At 41.5% G+C, this 25,933-nt stretch overlaps 2 protein-coding genes across 3 annotated transcripts; one reads left to right on the forward strand and one right to left on the reverse strand.

The window, feature by feature from the left end:
- Window positions 1-809: 809 nt before the first annotated feature.
- On the reverse strand, window positions 810-6,247 carry desma (desmin a). The gene is made up of 10 exons (XM_028392923.1): window positions 5,554-6,247; window positions 4,259-4,319; window positions 4,007-4,102; window positions 3,275-3,436; window positions 3,063-3,188; window positions 2,844-2,954; window positions 2,657-2,766; window positions 2,529-2,575; window positions 1,916-2,007; window positions 810-1,251 (listed from the first exon to the last, which is right to left on the reverse strand). The coding sequence occupies exons 1-10, from the start codon at window positions 6,132-6,134 to the stop codon at window positions 1,210-1,212; spliced, it is 1,428 nt and encodes a 475-aa protein (XP_028248724.1). The 5' UTR covers window positions 6,135-6,247; the 3' UTR covers window positions 810-1,209.
- Window positions 6,248-11,737: 5,490 nt separating this feature from the next.
- On the forward strand, window positions 11,738-25,927 carry LOC114426119 (receptor-type tyrosine-protein phosphatase-like N). Of its 2 annotated transcripts, none has more exons than XM_028393295.1 (24): window positions 11,738-12,062; window positions 14,633-14,683; window positions 17,589-17,699; window positions 17,796-17,907; window positions 18,006-18,153; window positions 18,251-18,446; window positions 18,540-18,692; window positions 18,781-18,906; window positions 18,992-19,026; window positions 19,107-19,366; window positions 19,482-19,568; window positions 19,653-19,732; window positions 19,902-19,966; window positions 21,296-21,505; window positions 21,636-21,902; window positions 21,990-22,137; window positions 22,225-22,298; window positions 22,452-22,529; window positions 22,671-22,790; window positions 22,947-23,113; window positions 23,925-23,978; window positions 24,090-24,154; window positions 24,666-24,739; window positions 24,890-25,927. In XM_028393295.1, the coding sequence occupies exons 1-24, from the start codon at window positions 11,987-11,989 to the stop codon at window positions 24,959-24,961; spliced, it is 2,829 nt and encodes a 942-aa protein (XP_028249096.1). In that variant the 5' UTR covers window positions 11,738-11,986; the 3' UTR covers window positions 24,962-25,927. The 2 variants fall into 2 exon arrangements, with proteins under 2 accessions (XP_028249096.1, XP_028249097.1); XM_028393296.1 differs by having other exon boundaries at window positions 21,651-21,902.
- The last annotated feature ends 6 nt before the right edge of the window (window positions 25,928-25,933 follow it).

A 25,933-nucleotide genomic window follows, 5' to 3' on the forward strand; every position in this document is an offset into this window, starting at 1 on the left:
AATGTGCTGCCCTTTTAGGTTGACCATGACAGGATTGCTTTTACTTTGCAAAGACATGGTGGTGAGAACAGAAAGCTCTGACCAACAGGGCTGTACTAATTACAGCAGTTACATTCAGTGTTTCCTTATAGTATTCCATGTAATTATCTTCCTCTTGTTCCCTCTTTGTCTCTGAATAACCTTTTCATTTCATCTGTCCTCTCTGTTTCCTCTCTGCACCGCCCTCTCCTTCCGTGCTCATTTATTGTCTGTATATTCTTTTTCTTTTTATCTCTGCTGACATTTTCAGTCCAGCGGCTTCAGAAACAAACTGCACAGACAGTAATTCTAGTTGCTCTGCTAATCTGCCTGCTGCTGGAAACAAAGCATGACCAGGGACAGCTCATTAAAGAGCCATTGTTCACTTTTCTCCCCCACAAAGATCAGCCTGTTCACTGATAATTCCAGCTCCTATTCTCTGTATAAAAGTGAATTAAGTCTTGACACAAGAAAGCTATGCTTGACCAGGAAAGCTAGTATTATTTTAGAGAGCTAACACAGCCCACATCAGATGATGAATGCAGTGAGTACAAAATGTTCACAAAGGCTATCTGAGGAATGCTAATGACTCCAAAATGCTCATTCAGCATGCTCCTAAATATGAATAAATTCCAAGTGGCAAATCCTGATAAGAAATGTCTTTATTTTTGTCATAGTGAAGCAGCGTACCACGGCTAACCATACACATACAGTACAAACAGCCAGCACATGCTATAGAGCTCAAACTTCAAACACGACTGAGTTCCTTTTTCTTCCAACGTTTGTGCTTGTTATTTTTTTTTTAACCAACGTCTCACTTTCCTTGAATCGAATACACAAATAGCCCGTCTTAATCAATCATGTCCTTGTAGCTGCATTTTGTACAAATTAATCTTGGAATATGTGCAGTGACATTTATTCTTCTTGCACCGTGTGAGTTTCCTTGTGGATAATGGGCAAGTATTGCAATTAGCAATGCAATAAAATTTGCAGGCATATCAGATGTGAGTAACTATAAAAAGATTCTTGGAATGCCCTTTATTTAGAACCAGGCATTGAGCCTCCATACACATCTATACTCTAATGCTTATATAATGGTCAGCATTCTGTATAGGCTCAGCTTATAAATCATCATAGTAATGGTAGGAAATTACCATCTTGATTTATTTATGTTTCGTTGCTTCTTCTTGTTTACATGATGTCTTGCTGGTGCTGTGTGGACTCACTGACAACCTGAGGAGACAAAACAATAATGTTCTGTAAACTGAGTAAATTTCTGCAGTGAGTTTTTTTTTCTCTCATCCACAGTGAATAGTCAGATAGTGATGTTACAGTTCTTCATCATTCAGTGCATTCATTTTAAGTATTGGAGTGAGGTACGAATTGGTGATGGAGACGACATACACATCTCATTTCTCAGACTCTTCTGACTTAAAATTTTCGCTTACCCAAAATAGAACCACAGCAAAGGTTACTTCAAAGTTCCTGCTTAATTACTCAGAGATGTGTAACTGATCTCCTTTTCCATAGGTTGTGAACATATCAATCACCTCTAGTATGGTGCAGAGACCAAGTGGAAAGCTGCTTGTTGTGTTGCAACTATTTTTAAGCTCCCGTGTGTTAATTTAAGAGAAAATACCAAAGGTATTTAAAGGAGTAAAAGGGCAATTGCCTTATTAAATCTGGTAGTTTGCATCCACCTGTGGATGTGATGTGAGCTAAAACGTGGGTGGGATAATTGAACCAGACTTACACGTTGGGCACTAGCGCCCTGGCTCATGGAATATTTCAAATATAATGATTAAAAAAAAATGATTTTGTTGAACAGACGTTTCCCTCTACATAATGTCTGGTTCATGTGAAAATGATGTGTACAGACTTATGTGTGAGCACACACCTCTCCATCGCGAGTCTCGATGGTCTTGATGAGAACGGTCTTCTTGGAGTGAACCTCTGATGAACGCTGGTGTGAGGACTCAGGGCTGGTCTCTGGAAGAACACATTCATAAACACAAGTTAATGCAGTGTGAAGGTTTTGATATTAGGGTAGCATTCCTCCCAGAAGAGCTAATTGGCCAATCAAAAGCAGTCTATGAGTGAAGTTGAGTAAGGCTGCCATTAAAATCAGTGGCGCTAATGAATCATGGCAGTGCCTAATGCATCATCTGCTCAATTACACAAAGTGCATCAAGCGGAAGTCATAGCAGAGATTAAGTGGCCTGTTGACACATCAAGTAAAGTTGCCTGATTATTGATGTGCGGCTTGGTGTTTGCCACTGAGAATTCAGTCATAAAGGGTTTTATAAAATGTCATATATCCCCACATAGTGGTCACAATGGGTCACTGCAGCTACACTACATGTAATGCCCTCAAAATAGCACCAACCATATAAAGTCACAAGCTATTATTAGTCCTTTTTTTATTCCTTATAGCGTGACTCAACTGGAATGCAAAATGGATTTTATGGGTAGTTTTGTGGAAGAGGAAGAATGGCTGATATTCCTCCTACCTCTGAAACCAATGGAGGAGTAGGCAGACTGCATAGGCATAGTGATCCTGCAGAAAGAGGAGGCACAAAGCTCAGCACTGTACATCAGTGAATGAGGATGATTCGAGGTTTAAGACAGACACTCTCACCTGCTCTCCTCTCCCTCCAGCAGCTTGCGGTAGGTGGCAATTTCAATGTCAAGGGCCATCTTCACATTAAGCAGTTCCTGGTATTCCTTCAGGTGGCGGGCCATGTCATCCTTTACATCAAAACAGAGAAAGTGTCAAAAACCTGTTGTATAGTCCTAAAGCCTTAATCTTTATCAATGTTTTTTACCTTCATCTTGGCAATCTCTTCTTCCAGCCTTGTAATTGTGTCCTGGAAGCCAGAAGCTTCACGGCCCATGCGGTCCTCCATGTCTCTCATCTGTCGCAGCAGAGACTCATTCTGCAAGGACACAGAGAATATGGTTAACACGATAGAAGGAGACCAGGACTGAATATGTTTTGGTGAAAAATGTCTGGAATAAAGTGAGACACAATAGTGAACACTCACAGTGCCTTTGAGTGAGTCAATCTCACAGGTGTAGGACTGGATCTGGTGCCTGTACTCCATGCCCTCCTGCTTGGCCTGGCGCAGGGCATCATTGTTCTTAGTCACGGCCTGGTTCAGATCAGACACCTGATGGCAGAAGGCAGGTAATTTGTAATAGTTGAAGGAGTGAGTGTGTGTGTGTGTGTGTGTGTGTGTGTGTACTCCCACCACACCTTAGACTTGTACCAGTCCTCGGCCTCTGCAATGTTCTTGGCAGCGATGGCCTCATACTGCATGCGTATATCCCTCAGAGCAGCAGTCAAGTCAGGTTTAGACATGTCCATCTGGATCTGGACCTGTGTGTCCTGCATTTGGCTCTGCAGCTCACGGATCTCCTGCAAGTGCATTTAGTTTATGAAACATTATTAAAAAATCCCGAATAGCAACAGGCTAATTTAGCATTAGGGGACCTACACATTTTGAAATTAGTAAGCTTTGGTTGCACTCAGCTGTCTACATGTCTAACCAAAAGATATAAATAGCTTTGCATCTGTTCACAGCCACGCACTCTTTCTCTCTCTGTCACACAACAGCTGACACGCTCACTTCAACCAATCAGCAGCTCAGCATTTCTGAGAGGTCAAAGTGGAAGCAAAGAAGACAAAATGACAGGAAGGGACCTCAGCTGTGCTGACATGTGTCAGCATGGGGGGTTGGTATTTTCTTTTGAAGTCTATAGGTCTGGTTGCCATGTAAAAAGATTTTTTCCATGAGTGTGTGTGTGAGAATGTGTAAATGTGATAAATTACAGTGTTTTGATGGGTGTGTGTGTGTGTTAAAGTGTGAATTGATTCCTTCAGGAGTGGCATGCCTACACACATTTGATATTTCAGCATCACACAATTCTAGTGATACAGAATACTGCTAATATATATAGTAGATAGTGTATGGTGGCCGCAACAAACCTCTTCGTGGATCTTCTTGAGGAAGGCAATCTCCTCTTGCAGACTCTCAATGCGCCTCTCCAGGTCCAGCCTGGCCAATGTGGCATTGTCAACATCCTGCATACAAACACCACAAAAACATTAAATCAAAACATTAGAGGACAGGAGGGAAAGTTTTATGATCAAAGGTGAAGGTAAGGTTTCTCTGTTTAGTTAAGGCTCAGAGAAGAAAGTGTCTGAGATGTGAAAGAGTGATTTTTATGAAAGACATACAGCTCTGAAAGCAGACAGGTTGTTCTCAGCCTCTTCCTTCTGGTGGATCTCTTCTTGCAGTCTGGCAGAGAGCGACAGCAAAGAGGAAAAAGATCAGACAAAGAAAGAGGAGAGTGAAGACGAAAGTGAAACACAAACACAGCAACAACTGTGTGTGGGAGCATAGCTTCTACCCCATGAGACCACTTATCAGATGAACTAGTTACCACCTCTCATTCCTGCAGCCTCTCTGCTCTACAAGAATAGAACCGAATAGACAATGAAACATCGTAGTTTGGCTTTTATTTCTATCTATATCCACTAACAATAGTTGTGTGCTTGCTCTTTGAGTGCTGTGAGTGTTGGTGCAGCAGCTGTGACACTGTGAGAAGGGTAACAGTGAGGCTAACAGGAAAAACACATTCATGCAATTTATACATACTGGATATGAACAGACTGCGAGGCTTTCAGGAGTCACTAATTGGACTTTTTAAAATTATGTCACTGTTCACAGAAAATGTTCAGTAAAGCTATCAGTTTGCAGGCAGGAGGTCTATTTGGATCTCAGTGGGAGCAGCAGGTGCGCTGGAAAGTTCACTCAGTGCTTCAGGCACAACAGTGTATGAAGGGCTGATAAACAGAAAGTGCAGAGTGAGAGATTGTGTGTTGCATGTTTGAAATGGAAGCTGTGTGTGTCTGAGTGTTTTGATACAACACTTTTATTTAAGTGATGCTGCATGCTATCACAGTGACAGAAACCTAAATTCATAGAGCTGACCTAGTAGCTACAAATAGACTATTCAGAGGTACACCCACATCACAGCCCTCACTCTGTCATGCTCTCTGTCTCACACACACACACAAGCAGTGTGTGTTTGGTGCATGGTTGGATTTCTTTTGACCGTTTCAGTCTTAGTCTCTTTGTAAACACATCTGTACATTTTCACCCCTTCGTGTCTCTCCTTCATCTACATCTGTGTGTCTGGCTCAAATTTATTCCTACAGGTCTGCCAATCTGTCTCCCTGCTGTTTCTTCAGCTATGTCTCCTGTGAACAAATTATAAAACACTTTGGTAAAGAGTTGCTGGACTGTAACACCTACTGAAGCTTGACTATTCTCAAATCTCTCCTTAGTCTGCTCCCCTTTCTCCAGTAGTCGTTTGATGTTTATACTACTTTATAGCATCAATTGGATTTCAGACTCCTCCTTTCCTTCTTTCTATGTTTTGTGGAATTCTTTACGGAGGTCACAGGTAAATTTACCTATATACAGAATATTTACACATCCATCTATCTATTCATCCATCCAAGCCTACCTGAGCTTCAGTTTCTGCAGGTCATCAGCCAGGTTGTCTCTCTCCACCTCCACTCTGGCACGCTGGTTGCTGATGGCCTCAATCTGCCTCCTCAGGTCTCTCATTTCCTCCTCGTACATCTCAGCCACGCGGCCTGGCCCCTCTCTGCCCCTCAGCTGCTCGATCTCCACTGTCAGTGCTGCATTCTGCTGCTCCAGGAAACGCACCTTTTCGATGTAGCTGGCAAAGCGGTCGTTGAGGTGCTGGAGCTCGGCCTTCTCGTTGGTCCTGGTGTTGAGGAAGTCCTGGTTCATGGCATCTGCAAGGTTAAAGTCAAGCTTTTCACCGCCGTAGGAGCGCAGGGCCGTAGAGGAGCCGAACCCTGCTCCCCCAGCACCAGAGGACACCCTAAAGCCGGAGTAGGAGGGGATGCTGGAGCTCTTGACCTCATAGACTCTGCTGGACATGTGGCTAGAAGCGCTGCGGCCTCCTCCTAAGGAGGAGGAGAAGAGGGAAGACATTGGGGTTGAACCTATACCAGAGCCGAAGGTGCGGCGGTATGAGGAGGCCGTCTGGGCTGAGGAGGAGTAGGACTTGCTCATGACTGGTTGACTGGTTGGTTAGCTTGTGGTTGATGATGGAGCCGCTGGTGGTGCTGAGACCCGTCTGTCCTACCGGACAACTGGGAGGACAACTATGTGAACAAATGCCAGACACCGGGGCAACTATTTGTAGCCCTACCACACCCACTCCTGCCCCCAAGCCCTCCTCTCTCCAACCCACCTCTCCCCTCATTACTTCCACCACTCCACCCCTCAACTGTATTCCAACCCCCTTTTTCTCGTATACGATCCTCAGTAAAAGATCTGAAATAAGAGCTATGAAATAAGATTTCCACGTGGGTAGTTTCTGTAGTAAAATGTAATTAATTTCCATAAAGTTATAGTTTACTTTATTTAAATTATTTTTAACCTTTTTGAGGAACTGGAAATTTACAAAAGCATTTTTGCATATAAGTCATGTAACAATATAATATAATATAAGATGCACCAAATATCTTGAAATGACTACCTTTGACTCTTCTTATTGAAAATAATATATCTAATCAATTTCAGTCTCTTTATATCTGATCCATTAGATTGAAGACCTTTCCTCCTTTCTTGTTACCCTCCCTCACTCATCTTTGTCTCTGGCCACTCCTCACATACCTTCCCCCCGCTGGTTGCCAGTACTTGATTCAGCTGTCAGTGGTGTCTGATTTCAAATGCTGCTGTAAAGATGGCTTCCTGTATGGGTGAATGTGTTCTGAGTCATGGACTGCATTTCCCTGCATGTGGGAAGAAAGTATATGCTTGTTTTAGAACCATTACACTACCAGACATCCAAAAGGAATAGGTGGGTTATCACCTTCATTCAGACTCAATCCAGTTTATTACCAGTTTTATGGTGTGAAAAAAAATATCATAAATCTAAACATGTCGTTGAAATGAATATCTACAGAGGACAATCTCACAGATATGAATTTGATCTATTTCACAGACAGAGAAGGAAGTGTTTAACTGTGTTATCGTAATGTTGCACAGAGGAATTTATTATATACATTGTCTGATTTACTACCCATCCAGTAGCTATAGAGTTACAGTGAGTTATGTAGTTATCCTTGGTTATATATAAGCAGCATGCTCTGACTGATAGAACTACTGCCAGGAAGGTCACACAGTCGACTCATGCCATTAGAGCTCTCCACTGGACTCTCACACACGAGTAGGTGAACAAATGTCTGCACATCCGCCACGCACCAAGGAGCTTCATGCAGTATCAGTTTATATACATATAAGTTTAAAACACCTAGTGGTTGTTTTAAATGGCCTGCAAGCACTGACTTCTTTTTTTTACATTCTTCTGGTGAGGATGGGCTAATGGTAATATTCTGCAGATAGGGTACGTATTTCTTATTTGAACTTTTGCAGGAGTTTTGTTCTGGCATTCAGCATATCTTCATTTATCGGTGCAATGTGCAAATTTTTGGTAAAATGTAAAAAATGATAATAGTGTTGATGGCTACTGTTTGGTTTGTCCAGACAAGAATGGACTTTTGAAGTTGAAAAGCAACTGTAGGTGTTCCTTACACAGTAAAGAGAGGAAATCCAGTTGGATGCAAAGTATGATTTCCCCACTGCACATCAGTAAATTCTTTGCATTGGTCCTTTATGGAAGATTAAGGGGTGGGTTGGATTTAAGTAAGCAGAAAGGAAGTGAACAAAACGGAGAGTGTGAGAAAAAGAAAGCAGCAGCTGAAAGCAGGCCCAGACTCATCTCTGCCCTGACTGAGCTGTGTGGCCAGCTGTGCGATAATGTGTTGGTGGTAATGAAATGCTAAATACTCCGCTGAGAGACATCAGTGCTTTCAGGAGAATCACTCTGGAAACGAGTTTCTTTTTTCTAATCAGTCACATTGAATTTTCAGATTGGCATCAAGAAACATGAATTTACACCTATGAGCCTCCATGAGTGTGTGTTAGATGTGTCTAACATGCATTGATGCTCATAGATGGGTGTATGTGTTAGTCTTTGTGTGTGGTCATGCACATAAATTTGCAGTTCACAGAGCAGTATGCATGTCAGCTGCTTGTGGTGTCAGCTCTATTTTTAGATTTCCCGTCTAAACTCAGTTGTTTGGCCCCTTTCCCAAAAGATCACTAGACTGAATATCGAGTTGACATCCTAACTTGAATAAAGACTAATAAAAAGGCAAAATGAACTCAAATATAGAAAAAACAATCCTGGAGAAACCACATAGGTATTGCTGTGTACATTTTTCTGTGGTACCACAAGCAGGTTAACATGACCTTACAAATAACCTTAAGAGAGGAAATGCTGTCAAGTGTAACATAATATAACAACAACAAGCTGTAACAACGTTTCCTATGTTAGGGCTAGCAAAATAACTACTGAATAAATCTCCTTGATACCACCTATTGTTCCATATCCAGATATCTGCATAAATAATGGACTCCACATTAACCTCTGCTGTGTGTTATGTTGTGTTTAGGCCTAATTAGCAAATGTTACCATGGCACCACACAAAGCCCAGCAAACATGAGCACTTTCATGAGCATGACTGCATGCTGATATGAGCACTTAGCTCAAGCACAGCTCAGCTGACTCTCTCATTTTGTCACTGTTCATCCTGGGCGTTGCTTTTCTAGGACCATGACTCTGTTCTGGTACCATAGTCTAGGTAAGGTCCCTAAATAGAAAAACCCTTCAGGTCACAATATTTAGCATTTTGATGGATTGACTGAACATGACTCCTGTGGCCTATTCCATGTGATTTTCCATTCAGCTAGACTCACACACCAGATATGATGTGGGGGTGGGGGGGGTTCCACAGAGGATGAGAAATAACTTTATATGAGCATGGTGTGACTTCAAAGTGTTGTCTCCTGACATGACTTGAGCAATATTCATCAAGAACAGTATATGTACCGGTAGTTGAGGAGCATCATCAACAGCGCTGGACAGAAACTGAGCCACCTATGAGTTGCCCAACAACACCAGACTCAGAACAAAATACACACTGACCCATGGTCTAGAAAAGTCGCTCTTAAATTAGCAATTAGATCTTAGCACGGCTGGCGAAACAGTTATCACACAGACACATGCACGCACCAAGTGTCAGAATATCAACAGTCACACAGACACATGCACACACCCAGTCTCAGAATATCAACAGTTCTTAGCAGTCACGGCCTACACTCAGCCATGTCATGATACTATTTTGGGAATAGGATACAATATAAAAATAGCTGCAGTAAATTTACCAGATTTATTGTATTATTTTACTATAAACCTCCTGTTGGTTTGGATTTTAAAATATATCACACAATGAGAGATCCACATGACCACTGTCATAATATACACACACCTTATATACATGGATTCTGACACTATAGGTGTCTGACTGGTCCCGTGTTTACTCTGCAGCACATGACAACGACCTCAAACATACAGTCATAAAGAACTATCTTCAGCCACAAGGACTCCTGCAACAGATGGTTATGCCGCCTACCTCCTCGCAGTGTCCTGATCCCAACATCAAGTCTGGCATTACACAAACAGACAGCAGTGACTGCCAAAAGTTCTCTGGCCACTGGAGTGCTGGGTCAATCAGAAAAGAAATGACATGGTGAACATTTTTTTTACTAAAATATAAAGACAATATGTATCATTTATATGGAAACATTCTTACACCTCTTTGAGGACTCATTGAGTTAACAAATAAAAAATCTGGGATACTATATTATATAGTGTGTGCTGTTTTACAGTGACTTTTACTAGGGTCTATACCTGAAGAGGACTCAGATGGTTTCATCATTTCTAAACACAGAATGCATGTTGCTCAGCAACCAACCAAACATGCATACACACATGCCAAAGAGTTGAACTGCTGCCCAAGAGTGACTCCGGGACGAAAGGATTAGTGGAGTGACTAAGAAAGACAGACAGAGTGTCTTTGTGTGCAGAATGTGATTGCATGCAAGTGTGCAACACAGAAACCAGAACAACTTTATACACCTTGTTTTACAAAGCAGTGTTTTTTTCCAGATTTATTTTAGGTCTGGGATATGATATCAAAAGCCAGCAGCGGCCGCAGCAGCACAATGTGCCTGAAATAGAGCTGCAGATTTTAAATGAAGACATTTAGGGTTACATGTGTTGTGATGGATTGATGGAGTGCTCTATTTATCATTGCCCCAGACTTCTATGAGGACATTTTCAGTCCATGTAAACTCGTGTAATATCAGTTTATTATAAGACATTCCTTGGATGGTGCTTTGGAATAACACGTTGTCCATTTGGCACTCTACACACGCTCAGTTCAAAGCCTGCTGTAATTGAGATGTACTACCCAAACTGTTGCAAAACACTTTGATGTTACATAGCTCTGATCTATTTGAACATTTTCTTTATGTCAGAAGGAAATATTTTACTCTGTACTCTACTACATTGGTTCCATTTGACAGCATTAGTTACAGATTAAAAAAAAGAAAACTACCAATGATATGATGTATTAAATTGAAGACAAAGCATGACTTATGATCAGTGTAACAGCAAATATATATTTTTTCATTATAAAAATATGATTTTTAAAAAAACTACCTTCAGCCAGGTTTTGCAAGAGTAAGAAGTTCTTCCAACCAGCTGGTTTTATCAGACACAAGAGGGAGCAAGAGGACAACTAGACAGCATGACAGTGGGGCCACTTCCTCTGGGGATAGAGAGACCTTATGTCTAAGGTCTCTTTATCTGTGTGTCTGAATCTGCGGCAGTCAGATGATTAATTGATTTTTCTACCATTTGTAAGACATAAGAAGACAAACAGGTTGGATTTGACCAGCTAGTGTTAAACTGATGGACAATTACTTTGTGTGTGTATGCATGTGTACTGTATGTACAAGACTTGCCACCAATTTACTGATACTTGGAATTATCTTTATCTTACCCTAAATAGGCTTAAGTAATTAAGTTTGTTTTTGACCACATTATTTGTCACTTATGAAATTACATTTTACACAATAACAGACTTTTAAAATACAACTGCTAATATATTAGCTTAAATGTTAGCTGCATATCACCCAGTTAGCATAGTAGCTATAGCTAACATAAAGCTAACAAACAAACCACCAAATGCAGACCACCCAATTTAACACAAGCTGCACAGAGATTTTACATTTAAGCAATATTAAATTTCAATTTTGACAATTTCTTCAACCTTTTAAATAAATTCAGCAATCAAACGCATGTTCTTCTGGAAATGCTTTTTGGCTAATTTGTTGTTATGCTAGCTAACTGCTCTGCACATTGTTGTTATTATGTTTTACACCAAATGAATTCTGTAGGAAACAGAGAAAAGAAGAACTGACAGGGAACTGTTCTCACCATTCTTTACGCTTTGAGTTTTTCTATAGATAAAATGTGAGGCTGTATAAACACCTGTGCACACGTGCAAGACGTCTGACGTCTCCACGTTTTGTGTGCATGCAGCTTTATAATGGATCCGTGACGTGTAAAGATGGGTGGAATATAAAATGAACGCATCACCTCACGCCCCCTCCCTCCTCTGTTTATCTTGACGTAGCTGCAGGTTGCTCGCAGCAGAGCTCCCCGCTCCCGCAGCCTGGCTGTGCGTTATTTCCGCAGTCGCTTCTACGTTTCATGTGTCCCTCCTCCTCCTCCCCATCCTCACGCCCCGCCTGCTCACTGACAATAATCACTTTTCTTCTTATCTGTATAGTTTATTTTTCCCTCTCCGGTGTTTGGCTTCACTGTGAGCTGTCGACACTGCACGGCTCGTCTGAACACGATGGGGATTTAAATTAGGGGGGAAAGCACAGGGAAGCCGCATCTTTCTCTCTCCCTCCGTCTCTCCTCCGTGGAGCTTCAGAGGATCATGCAACACCTCAAGCCATGGCGAGCTCTGCTCCTTCTGACCGTGCTGTGCCAACAGGGACTTTCTGAGAAATACGGTAAGATGGTGATTATGGTGCTTTTGTGGTCCATCAGAAATTTTACATAGGATGATTTTACACTGTTGGCTACTTTATCCTCTGCTGTGGTCCTGTATCACTGTGTGTATCATTTCAAGGCATCCTTGTAAAAAGAGGATGGTGGTCTAATGAGATTAGGCAGAGGAGGCAGTGGAGAGAGATGGAGAACAGTGCTGGAGGAGAAATCTGTGTCTGTATGAGGGGTTTTGTTTCAGGTGAAGCAAAGGATCAGTTTATGAAGTGATGAACCATGACAGCCAACAACAGTATAACACTCTGTTATGTTAGATGGAGTTCTTTATTTATGCCCACTCTTCCTCTGTGTGTCTATATTCAAAATTATTATAAAAATAAACATAAAAGATGAAAACATTAATAGTTATTTAAAGGAACGTAAAACAGATATTTGTCTAATTTACTGTATAAAAAAAAGCAAAACCTTTCTTAAAATGTGTCTCAACACTCTGGTGAAATGGTCGTAACATCAGCAGAAGCAGCTGCTGACTTATTGATTAGATTATTGTGTAGATTGATTCATTGGACTGGCACAATCCGTAAATCAACCAGAAATGCAACAAGTGAACTGTCACTCCTCTTGTATTATTTAAATTGCATCATCATTTTTTTCACTCTTCAAATATGCTGTCTGTCTGTCTGACATCTGCAGGAGAAAATAGGAGAAATAGCCAATCTCACTCACTAAAAACAAACAAAAAAAACAGTGAGCTGCCCCATCAACTTCAACAAGCCTACAATCCATTTGGTTATAAATTCTGCTTAAAAACAGCTGATTACAGTTGAAATGTAAGCTTCTAAAGCAGCATAGAACAAACTGTGTGCATTCAGAATGTCATTAATTTCAGAGAAAATCAAACAATAAACAATGAAAAACCTCATCAGTGCCTCAGATTTCAGGACCATGAAGAAAAACCAGCAACCCCTCCTGCTTTTCTTTTGTCCATTCATTCTTTCATTATAGTCTCCGTCCTCTCACACTTCTGTTCATATGTCCGACTGTCTGTCCGTGCACACACACACACACACACACACAGCATTCCCTGAGGGGCAGATGTCCTGTTGCTATGACAGAGTGAAAGTAGTGTGGCGTTCATTGGGAGTGCTGTGCTACGTTTATGAAAGAATACCATCATGTTGCCGATGTAATGGTGTAAACATGTGAAGGTGTTCTGTTCAGGCATTTAGAAAATAAAAAAAAGGTTTATTTTTCCTCGGGTGGAAGTGCAATCTTCAGTAGATGGCATTTACCCACAATGCCTCATGATCCTGGTGTAACGATGTCTCTTTCAGTCCCTCATAATCAAATTTCATGCAACATGTTTGTGCAAGAAGGAATTTAATTTGGCAGTTGGTGCCAAATAACAAGAAAGAAGAAAGTAAAGTAAGTAAAATAAGACAGTAAAATCATGTACTGCAAGTAAAACATATAAACACAGAATTTATTGTCAGCAATAAGTAAAACAATATAAACACATAGAGGAATGCAGAGTGTCTGGTTTGAGTTGGGCTGCACAAAATAAAGGACGGAAAATGTCATACACACACACACACACATTTACAGCATAGAATAAATATAAATAATAAATACATAAAAAGTCCAAAAAATGATTAATTACGTATTTAAAAATAGTTTTAAAAGTTTGCTAAAGCTAAAGTTTGAGAAGGCATTTCAGAGATGGGTAAAACTTAGCAGTGGCTGTTGTTTCTGAGCGGTGAGTCACTCTCAGGCACTGCGTCATTTCATTTAAAGGTTGAAAAATAGTTTTGAGTCCTTGCTCTCCCTTGAAGTTAAATGTTCAAACCACAGATTCAGCCAACCAGATGGTCACCTGGGTTTAACTCTCGACACACAGAGTTTCACACCATTTAATTTTGCTCTACATGTATAGTTTTTCTTTTCAGTTAACCTGGGCAGTAAGAGTGGTAGAGACAGAGGTGGCCATGCATGTTCTGCTGGGCTTAATTCTTATCTATTACCAGCCACCTGCTACTTCCCACATGGACACACCCTCCAAGGTCTTACTCGCCAGCCTAAAAATATGAAACAGTGAAACAATTCAAAGGAGAAATAATCAAAAAAGTACAAATGACAACAGAGTATGTGCGCCCCTTTAATTATCAGTAACTACATTATGTGGTAGACAAGTCTCATGAACCTTGAGTCTGTAGCCACTGATGAGGGGGTTTATCTTCAGTTGTGCTTATCACATTTGTGCAAACACAGATAGCATTTGTGCAGTGGAAGAAAATGTGCAAAAGTTATCTAAGTTATCTAAGTTATCATTAAATACATAAATAACAAGCACATTGTGCATGGGCTCTGACAAAGGTAGCATTAGAATATAAAACACAGGGTGCTTGTGTTTTGGTTACTGCTGTGCATAACATTACAGGTTAATGATAATGACTAAGCCCACTTTGTCTTGTTTCTGCCCTCTATATATGAGTTAAAGCAGTGGTTGCCATGGAAATCACCCTGAAAGACTTTACTCTGAGAACCTGTTAGCCCTTTCTTTGTCTTTCTATCTCAGGTTGCCTGTTTGAGAGAAAACTGTGCGCAAGGGATCAGTTCTGCTCGGATGGTGAGTACAACATGCACACACACAAACACACAATCAAACATGATCTTTCTCCTGAACTTGATCTTTAAACTTTTAAGACACACACATAATGCAGCATTATTAACCCTGCAGCTGAGCACACACACACACAGAGTTACACACGCACTCTCTGTATGTCACTGGACACATGTTGCCACAAACACTGTGTATGAAAATACACAAGCGTGGGATTTTTCCTCTCTCAGCCCCGTATGCCTGTGTCTCTCCATCACCTGCCCCTCTCCTTTTCCTCATCTTTAAGCTAAGCCCCTCCCCGGATCTGTTGTCTCCATGGCAACACTGACATCACAGTGAGGTCGACACCCCCACAGTTGTTGTGCTAATACAGTGATGAGTCACTGACACACACTTACGTCCTTCTCGGTGGAAACTGCACTTATGCACACGCGCAGTCATTGGACAGAATACTAAATGGATCGGCGCGCTTGCTTCCCGGGAGCAGACAGACAGACAGACAGACAGACAGACAGATATTCGTGTGTCAGAGGACGGAGAAATGACCACTCACAGCATTGATACAATGAGCCTATTTCTCTCTTTTCCTTTGTGCCTCTACGAGAACCTGGCATGCAAAATGAACGTAAAGACAACTAATAATTTGTTTACACAGACTGTAACTACCACAGTCTCCACAGACACCCTGTAAAGAATACACAGCTGAGTTCTGATGAGTTCTGACTCACGCACCCATATAGTGATACCAAGTGGATTTACATGGTGGTGTGGTTAAATGCAGTAAACTTAAACATTTTTTGGAATTTTATTCTTCAAGCCTGCAACCAGTGATTGTGCCTCGTATAACCTGATCTGTTTTACTAACTGCACACTTCCTTTGAGGTACTTTATTTGGCCCTGTCACAGGATGTATGGCTGGCTGTTATAGAATTGGCTGTTTACCAGGGAGTAGCTGTCGCCATTCTCCATACATTTAGCTGGAGTAATGGAGTGTGCAGTGACACATATTCCTTCAGGACTTCATGCCGAGGACTGCAGTTTTTACTGAAATCAGACTCTCTCAGGCAAAAGGGGCCTGGCTGTTGTCGGCCTGTTTGAGGTATTGTAAAGGGTAACTCAGACTAGTTTGTGTTGTTGTTTTACCTGAGTTCTATGTTTACAGCAGTGTAAACACTCTGATCTTGTCTTCCTGAGGCTCGGTGGTGGATTGAAATTCAATGTGTTGTAGGATTTATACCATTCAGGAAGGATCAAGGGGTCTGCTGTAAATAACCCATAACAACATACGTTTTTTTCTGCAACACATCAGCTATTCACAAGGCTTGTGTTTATACATCCTAGCAGCACTATTTATCTTGTTCCTTAGCTCCTGCACATCGTGTTGGTGAAATCCACAACATAGGCAAAATTAGACTGAGCAGGCTGTGCTGTTCATGGTTTGGCTTGTTTGAACAGTGTAATTTTAAACCCTGTAGAATATACTGTAGATTTTGCATTTTGTTGTGTATGTGCTGGAATCTTCTGTACCCCCACTAATTCAATACTCTATGTTCCCTGCACATTTACAGAAATAACCCAAGCTCCCAAAATAGTTCCAATCCCATCAAGCCATGCAGTTTGTTGTATTCTCTTCATTCATCTCTCCTTCCTCCTCATGGCCCACTTCACTCCATCATCCCTCAGTTCACCAGGAATAACCGGAGCTATGTATTTAACCAGTGGCACCACATAGCCAGGCTACAATATGTAAGGGATTTTGTACTTTGTACCTTGATTAGTAGTTTTACAATCACCGGGATGTACTCATATATTGTATGAGTAGGAGATATTCTGTGGCTCTTTCTGTGGGGTGGGGTCTATATCTCAACTCTCCAGATCTTGTAGCCTCACAACGTCCTTGTTCATGTCAGTTTTGACCTGTTGACCTGACCCAACGCACATGCACCTGCTCCTACACAACTAAGAGGTTTCAGACTCAATTTTGTGGCTATAAAAACATGTTAATCCTCTCTAATCTGTTCAGTATAACAATTCATCATCTTACTGTGCCAGATTGGGTTGTGTGTGATTTCACTGGTGTAGCAACTGGGGTGACTCATCGGTGCACCATATAAAAACATAGTTTGCTTGGCTTTTTGTTCATTCCTCTCACACATCAGTCCAACGATCTTTTCTCACAGAAATATGTAGACTGTAATCCACTGAGGTTTCACACATAAATATATTGTCATTGTAGCTACTGTAAAAACGTACTGAACAACAACAACAACCTGAAAGCAGAGCAGCTTTGTTAAGCTTAGAATGATCCATCAGCTTTTTTCTGGTTCAGGTTTGGACGCATGATATTCTGGCAGACTGCATTTCCTCATGGGCTTATGCAAAACAAATGATTCATTTGTGATCATTACAAGAGGACAAAAAATATAGTAGCACTAAAAAAATGCTATTATTGTTTCTGTTGCCATGAGGCTCTCTCCGTGTTAGCAACTTCTATATAAGGACACTGGAAACATTTTTCCAAAAACGAACACACTCTGCACTGACGGTGGCAGAACCTTGTCAAAAGGACTGTGACAAGTAGTATAAGTGTGTGGGCTGTACTTTAAAACTATGACTCACTCCTGCAGGCTACTGTGGTGTGGGCTACCAGAATTACAGTTATTACACAGCGCTGTGCCTCAAAGGCAGCGTCATCAAAGTGTTAATGAATAAAATGTATTCTGTTTCAGCTAAAAATCACACGGAAATAAAAATGCAATCTGATACTTGAGAAAACATTCTTTACTTGCTGTTGCAGCAGACATTCCTTGAAACTGAAACAACTACCGGTACATGGATTTCAACTAATTTGTACATCTTCTCTTTCACTGCTACTTAACAGTTAATCCCTAAATATCTGTCGTTATTATAGATGGCTTGTTTGGTCAATGTCGGAGTTCTAAGCAGGACCAGGTACAGTACCAGGTGACTGTTCCTGTACTGAAGAGGATGCAGGAAGTCCTCAAACAGCTCATGCTACAAGGTGAGACAGAACATTCAAAACATCAAGCGGGAAAGGCAGAAATCCATTCATACCATGAGCTTTTGAACACATTGAATTGTATGTGTGCGCACACAGGGCTGTCATGGCAGGATGACATCACCCAGTATATTTTATCTAAGGAGCTTAAGAGAGTTCCCCATACCACCCTTCCCTCCAAGCCAAGCTCCTCCTCCTCTCATTTGTCTCAGTAAGTACTTTCTTTACACACACCAGTTAAAATGACAAAGTCAGATGCTTCATTTCCTTTCCAACCTCTCCTTCTTCTGTGTCTTCTCTGGTTGCCAGGTCCAAACAGCACAACCCCAACCACCAACGTCCAAAAACAGGATCCACATCTCCTGGGGGCAAATATGTGGACTACATGATAGTTGAGCCTCCTCAGTCACAGCTGCGAATGCAAACAGCCTCAGTGGATCCATACACATACCACCAGGTATACATAAACACACACGCAGAAAAAACAAGTTATTAAAGAAGCTAATGTGTATCATTTTGTAATACTGCACATGGTGACACTCTATAAATCACAGCATCGGTACCAAGATGAAGTGGAGAGATCTCTCCTGGGTGCAGGAGGGGGTTATGCCAGACACTCTTCACGATCTCAGGCTAACCAGAGAGAGCGAGAGCGTGACAGGCAGCTCCTACAGGAAGCTCTATCTTTGTACTTGGCGTCTGAGCAGCCATCGTATCGCCATAGAGGAGCTGCTTCAATGGCTCCGGCAGGTAAACAGGAACAGAAGGACAAGGGTTAGGGTTAGGGCAAGTCTTAGACAATCATCCTAATTACTCTCTTTCCTGCTACTGTGGTACGAGCAGCTCTGCCTTATTATGAGGACTTGGAGTTGGAGATACCAGTGGACTATGTGGAAGACTACACCCTAGAGGAGAGACTTGGCACTGCTGGCAGGCAACAAGCGCTGAAGAATAAGGAGGTTCCCCAGTATATAAGTACTGTGTCTGGAAACAGTGGTGAGCATTCAATCTACTACATAGTTCCAGTACAATACAACACAGCAAATAGCACAAAATATTGGTTAACCTTCATGTTCTGTGTTAGATGGCTTGCTCCAGAGGATGTCAGGAGTCTTGCAGAAGTACAAAGTTGACCCCCGAGAACTCAGCCAGGAGCAGCTCTACAAGCTCGCCCTCATATTGCAGCTGCTGCAGGCCCAAGAAAAAACAGGCACAGTACCACAGCTGTTAAGAAATAAAAGACTTTAAGTCATATGTTTACACCCATTAACTCTTATCTGTCTCTGTCAACATAGATCCGATTGAGAAAGACCTCATCACCCTCAAAGAGGTACATCTTTATAAGCAGTGAATACTTACATCTTATTCTTACATCTTTGTACACTCACAGGTCTTCTATCATTCTTTTAGATGCAGCTGTTAAAAACTGACAGTGTGTCCAACAAGCCAGAAAAGCCTGCTCCTGTTCCTGGTCCCCCTTCTGCCCCATCCTCCTCTGTCTCAGTCCAATCTACACCTCCAGCCAAGAACGCCAGCCTCCCACTATCTGCCTCCCAGCCTCCACAGGCTGCTCCTGCTGAGGCTGACCACGGCTTTAAGGAGCAGGGGCTGCCACTCGTCGAGGGCACAGGAGCCAAAGAAGAGTATGGATACATCGTCACCAACCAGAGGTCAGCACAGAGCCTAATACATGAAATGCTGCTTTGCTGTTCCTGTAAAATAAACTGCTGTTTTGAATAAATGGTGTTTACATGGAGGATAATAATTATTTTTCTTCATTTGTAGTCCTCTGAGCCTGTATGATGGAGTCAAGCTGTTGGAGCTATTAGCTGATAAAATACACTTGACAACTAGCAGCTTCATCAACATCAGGTAACACCTCAATCAGTTGTGTGTTTGAGAAAGCTGCTGTTTTTTTCCACATGCTAATATTATGCTCCTTGTGTCTGTTGCCAGCGTGGTCGGAACTGCGCTGACTTTCCGTATTCGGCAGAATGAGCACAACATGACGGCTGCAGATGTAGCTGCTAAAGCTTGTGAGACTCACACACACTCACATAATAATACCTACCCACACATCCAACACAAAGTGTAAAATATGTGGGCACATTAATTCTGTCATTTTCACTAGTTTCTTCATTGACTCTAACAAATTACTTTCTTTATTTTTTATAATAATGAATTGTGTTATTTATGCATCTGCAGTGTCTGAAAAGAACTTCCTGGAGTCTGAGACAGGCCTGAAGATCATACAGACTGGTGTGGGAGAGGTGACTTTTTACACACACACACACACACACACACACAGAGCTTATTGTATTGAGCTGTTGTCAAGGCAACAGAGATAATGCCATTCCTTATCATTTTCAATGTAATCTAAGGATGAATGTGCCCTAGCTTGACAACTTGCAGGTGTCATTATGACCACCACCATCTTCTTTCTGTGTTTTTGCCCTATAGTGTTGAATAACTACCTATCCACCACTGCTGTGTTTGCTGTGATGGCTGTGTGTGTGTGTGTGTGTGTGTGTGTGTGTGTAAAACCCTTGTGGCCAGAACAAATTCAATGAGGTGACACTTTGTGACAGCCGAGCATTACACTTGTTGCCATGGCGTTTCATCCGCTCTACCTCCCCACCCCTGCTGTGGCTCACCGATCCCAGGTGCTATGGCAACAGTCATGAGTGTCATTAACCTCATTATTCGCTGTTCACACAAACAGCACAAGCAAAGACCTCTAAATCATCGCCAACATCTCACACCTTTGTTTAATCAATTAATGACAAAATTCCCATTATTAATAATTATTATTATTATTAATAATAATAATAAAAATATATACACAGAATTGTACGGTGTGTGTTACGGATGTAGGCAGATGGCTCATCATAAGTGCCTGGCAGTTATGATTAATTCAGTTGCATGATTTGTTGACTTGGTACTAGGCAAGAAGTTCAAAATCCTTTATACAATTTTAGGTGATTAATAACATGCCATATAAACACTGTTAAAGGTTTGTGGGTCAAACATGATAAAAGCTTGGGCAAAATCAAGTCAAATGGTATTTGAACATGTCTGTTATAAGATCAATATGCTTTCATTCCAGCTGAGCTCTTCATTTGCTTGAAAATTGACCTTTAAAATCAAATTATTCTCTCAGGGCTGGATGGTTTATTTTCTTTATTAGTGAAGCTGTGTGTTTTTCTTTCAGAGATTAGGAGGGATACACTAAATAGTAATAGTCTGTGGCATTGAAAAATAGGATTGAATAATGGGTGCAGTTGGGTCAGCACTGATGTGTGGCCTCACCTGTCTTCTTAATGTGTTCCTGTGGCAAACCATCCTGACATTTCAGACCTCTGTCTTTAAAACTCAACTTCAGCTGCTCATTGAGCACACGTCGCTGTCAGGTGCTGTCACAGAGACACTAATCTGTTGTTAAAATGAAGTGAATGACCTTTGAAATGCAGTGTCGAAGGGCATTTTCCCTGGATGAGCTCAGCTTGTGTTGAAAAATGGATGTGATCTGTTTTCTTTGTGTTCCCTCACCTCTTCCTATGCCTTACTCTCCACTCCATATGATGTGTTTTTTTTTCTAGAGGACTGATGCACGGGGTCTCCCTCAGGTAACCAGGGTTTCCCAGGGCTCCAGTGGGACAGTTATCACCCTTGTTTCCATGGCGGTTGTAGGAGGTGTGCTGGTATTGGCCATGGCTTTTGCTTGTCTCCGGCACTATGCTCACCAAGTAGCCAATGGCAAGCTGGGCCTGGGGCCAGAGGGAGGAGCAGAAACACACTTTGACTACCAGGTAAGGAAACCTAAGGAGATGGTGGAATTAATGTTTGTACTTTCTTCATGTGTATGGAATTTAAAGTGAGTAAGTGTGTAAGTGTGAGAAGCATGAATGGTAAAAACACACATCTAATGTATCTCACAAGGAGCTATGTCGGCAGCACATGGCGTCCAAATCCTCCCTCTGCCGCCCGGACTGTGTGGCTGGGGCGAGTGGCAGCATGGCGGGGTCCGCTGGTGGCACGGGCGCTGGCGGACGCAGGGGCACGGACACGTCTCGCGTCAGCAGTGTCTCCTCCCAATTCAGCGACGGTCCCCAGCACAGCCCATCCTCCACCCATAGCTCCACCCCATCCTGGAGTGAGGAGCCAGCCCAGTCCAATATGGACATCTCTACCGGTCACATGATACTAGTGAGCAAAAGACACAATTAAAATATGTACATCCAACTGCAGTAACAGATTCTCCAACCCAAAACAAATCTTTATTATCCTCCACAGGCTTACATGGAGGATCACCTGCGTAATAAGGACCGGCTTCAGAAGGAGTGGAAGGCTTTGTGTTCCTACCAGGCTGAACCCAGTTCAGTGGCCGTGGCTCAACTCCCAAGCAACATGGACAAAAACAGACAGGCTGAATCCCTTCCCTGTTAGTTTATCAATTACAGTTAAAACGTCTAGAATTTAAACAGATTTCACAGACAAAGGTATCACAGACAAATACTTTCCATTCCAGATGATCACACGCGAGTGAAGCTGAAGACTGAAGTAAACCCCAATAAACAAGATTACATCAATGCCAGCATCATTGTAAGAAACTCAAAATTCATTTACAGTAGGTGATGTAAGTCATAATAAATGCTGTGGTTACTTGAATCAATATTGACTATAGATATCCAGATTTGTGTTGATTTGCTTCTTGTAACTCATGATGCTGTGACTCTTCTTCTGTCTCTTCGACAGTTTGATCATGATCCTCGACAGCCATCTTACATTGCCACCCAGGGTCCTCTGCCTCACACCGTCACTGATTTCTGGCAGGTCAGTGAATTTGCTTTCTATTGAATGATAAACAGCAATGACACAATGATGTGTGCTCATTCATTTATTCTGCAGCCACCCTGTATATCCCAGAATGTGACAATCAAACAAGTGTGTGTGTGTTTTCTGTTTGTCTCGCAGATGGTGTGGGAGAACGGCTGCACAGTGATAGTGATGATGACAGCGCTGGTGGAGGATGGGGAGAAGCAGTGCGAGCGATACTGGCCTGATGAGGGCTCATCACTCTATCACATCTACGAGGTTCATTTCCTGTTATAGCCCATAAACTTTAACTACACACACACACAGAACAAACAGTGACATGATTTCCAGCATTAGCCCTGTTGTTGCCATAATTCGGTTCAGAATAAGAGGAAAACATTTCTCTGTGTGTCTTTCCTCCCTTTTCTGCATCAGGTGAACCTGGTGTCAGAGCACATCTGGTGTAAGGACTTCCTGGTGCGCAGCTTCTACCTAAAGAATGTCCAGACGCAGGAGACAAGAACCTTGTCGCAGTTTCACCTGCTGAGTTGGCCAGCTGACGGCATCCCCACCTCCACTCGACCACTGCTTGACTTCCGCAGGTAAGAAATTACACACACTTTATACTGGATGACTTTTTTTTGGTGGCCCCAAGCATCTTTTCCTGCATTATGCTCTGAAAAAAACTAATAACTAAACTAATCAGTCTGGTTCTACACATTTATTTCAAGAAGTGAGACATAATTGGGTTATTTTTGTGGTCTGTTAGTGACTCAGTGGGTTTTACTCATCTTCATCACATCCGTCTCTTTTCTTTGTTTCAAATCTTCCCTGTCACTAATCACTGTGTATAACTAAATGAGCTGATCATTCCATGCCTTTCCCACCATCCTCTCCCTCTCTCCCAGTGTGCAGGTTGATAGGTTTGCAATTTAACATCTCCCAGTGTCATTTTTGTGGTTTGCAGCTAGTACTCTGGCTCCAGTTGCATAGTCACAAAAATGAGCATTGGCAGGTGTGACTGGCTGCTGCAAGAGGGACAGTGAATCTGTGGCTTACTCACCACCTATTCTATCCTGTTTTTCCATCTCACTGTCTCCTCCTCATGCAGTTTCTGTTATTCTTGTCTCGTCATTTTTCCCTTCATTCCTCTTACTGTTGTTTTTATCTGTCATTTAAACACATTTCCATCTGTTCTAACTTATTGCTTTTTTTATTGCATTGTCTTTGATTTAAAAAAAACTAAAGCTACTTCTCATACCTTTTTTATGCATTGGGAGTGGAAGTGGGAGTTATTTCGATATATTTATTATATTAGTGAACAAATATTGAAATAAATATTTTAAAATGAATTATTTTTCTGTCCCTTGTTCTCCCCCCTCTTTCGGCTGTCCCCTTATTCCTACTTTTCAGGAAGGTGAATAAATGTTACAGAGGTCGATCCTGCCCCATCATTGTTCACTGCAGGTAAAAACAAAACAAAACAAAACAAAAAATGATGGCTAAATGTTTAGATTGATCACTGGTTTGTCAATCTTGTGAAACTGAAGGGTCTCCTTACATCTCTCACTCCCACAGTGATGGCACTGGCAGAGCTGGCACGTACATCCTCATTGACATGGTGCTGAACCGCATGGCCAAAGGTAAGTCATTCACACACACACATACTGCACAATAAAAAGTCATAATGAAGCTCTTTGTAAAGTCAACGTATTGTGAGGGCTGACCTGCATGTTGCCTATCATGAACACCAGAGGGGGCTATAGGTACAACATAGTTAAAGAATTTTACTTATTGGACACTTATTACTCATTGATGGATGTACTGAGAAACTTTACACACTAAATAAAATTGTCTTTGTTTCAAACTAAATAATATAAATTAAATATCCCAGTTCTATTTTTTTCTGTCATTAGGAAAAGACATGCATATATATATGACTTTCACTTTAGTACCCATTTTATTAGGTAAAAAAAAATTGACCTAATTTTTTATAAAATGTAAATTCAGCTCAGAACATATTGTAATGTAATATAATGCAAAGGATAGTAAAACTATTGATATTGCCACTCCAAGATTATATACCTTCAAAACCTCTATTAGAAGTGAACTGAATCTTTTTTAGTGATGTGTTTGTGTTGTTGTCATTATTAGGAGTGAAGGAGATTGACATTGCAGCCGCACTGGAGCACATCAGAGACCAGAGACCAGGCCTGGTCCGCACCAAGGTACAAAATAAATCTGTTTTTTGTGTGTGTGTGAGAGTGACTTTGCATTAATTTACATCCAGAGTCCAACCCAAGTGTCTCTCTGTCTCTCCCTCTCTCTCTCTCTCTCTCTCTCTCTCTGTCCGTCTTGCTCGCGCTCTTCCTCATTAGGACCAGTTTGAGTTTGCTCTGACAGCAGTAGCAGAGGAGGTGAACGCCATCTTAAAAGCCCTGCCACAGTGAGAAGCAGCAGCTGAGGGACACACTGATGACACACACAGAATATCCACTCCAAAGGACACACTTGTATGATCTGGTCGTTCTGTCCATTAATATAAGAACCTGCCACACTGAGAGCTGTTACTGCTCTAAGTGCAACCTGCAGTATTTTTTCATCTACTCATTCTCTGAGGTTTTTAAACTATTTTGGAGATTCAGTTTATGAAAGTGATCGCATTTCCTTATCATTTGGCACAAATTTGAACTCGGTCTTTGCTTTATGACATTTCTGTTTAGAGACCTGTGGATGGATTTCCATAAGGTATGACATTCAGATAACTGTGCCTGTGTGAATCTAGGTAAAATTCCCACACTCTTCTTGTCCTGACTATCGAACAAAGAGGTATTTGTTTTGTTGTCCTACAGTCACACAGGATAGAACATACTTCATTTATCTAGTTTTTGCCTTTCCCTGATTACCTCAAATGATCATCACCACATAATGTAATGTAATGAGGGTTTGCTGTGACTCTCTGATGAATGTTAATTGGGCCAATGTCAAAATCCCCCTTTAAACACATAAAAAACCACATGGATTTCACTGAGGCAGAGAGGATTCGCTCCATTGTAACTCTGAATGTGGTGTGTTGTGTCCAGCAGAATAATGTGTACTGCTGTCTAGTGTTCGTTGACTTCTGAAGTTTCTTTTTTGTAAGCCTTCATCTTTGCACTTTCAGCACTGGTCCCTTTGTAATGAATCCTGTTTTTTGACCATAAATTGTACATCGAGTCCTCCTTCGCTTTCTGCACACAAAGAACTCTGGTTGCATTCTTTTTTCCATCTCGCTCATGTGTACCACCCTGTGATTAATGTAAATAATTCCATCCTGATGATTGTGTTTACTTCATGTAGCAGACAAATAGAAAATATCTATAAAAATGTATTTTTGACTTGATCTAAATAAATTTGTGATGTGATGCAGCAGAAAACCAACC

Source organism: Parambassis ranga, chromosome 21 (genome assembly GCF_900634625.1).
Source record: "Parambassis ranga chromosome 21, fParRan2.1, whole genome shotgun sequence".
In the NCBI taxonomy this organism is placed as follows: domain Eukaryota; kingdom Metazoa; phylum Chordata; class Actinopteri; family Ambassidae; genus Parambassis; species Parambassis ranga.

Bases quoted from the DNA above. Each gene is read 5' to 3' on its own strand.
- desma (XM_028392923.1), bottom strand. From the start codon at position 6,134: ATGAGCAAGTCCTACTCCTCCTCAGCCCAGACGGCCTCCTCATACCGC. The intron at 2,767-2,843 runs GTAAAAAACATT...TTTGATGTAAAG, and splicing joins AAGAGATTGCCAAGATGAAG to GATGACATGGCCCGCCACCT. The intron at 2,008-2,528 runs GTAGGAGGAATA...GTGTTCTTCCAG, and splicing joins CTCCTCCATTGGTTTCAGAG to AGACCAGCCCTGAGTCCTCA.
- LOC114426119 (XM_028393295.1), top strand. From the start codon at position 11,987: ATGCAACACCTCAAGCCATGGCGAGCTCTGCTCCTTCTGACCGTGCTG. The intron at 21,903-21,989 runs GTGAGCAAAAGA...TATCCTCCACAG, and splicing joins CTACCGGTCACATGATACTA to GCTTACATGGAGGATCACCT. The intron at 24,740-24,889 runs GTACAAAATAAA...CTTCCTCATTAG, and splicing joins CAGGCCTGGTCCGCACCAAG to GACCAGTTTGAGTTTGCTCT.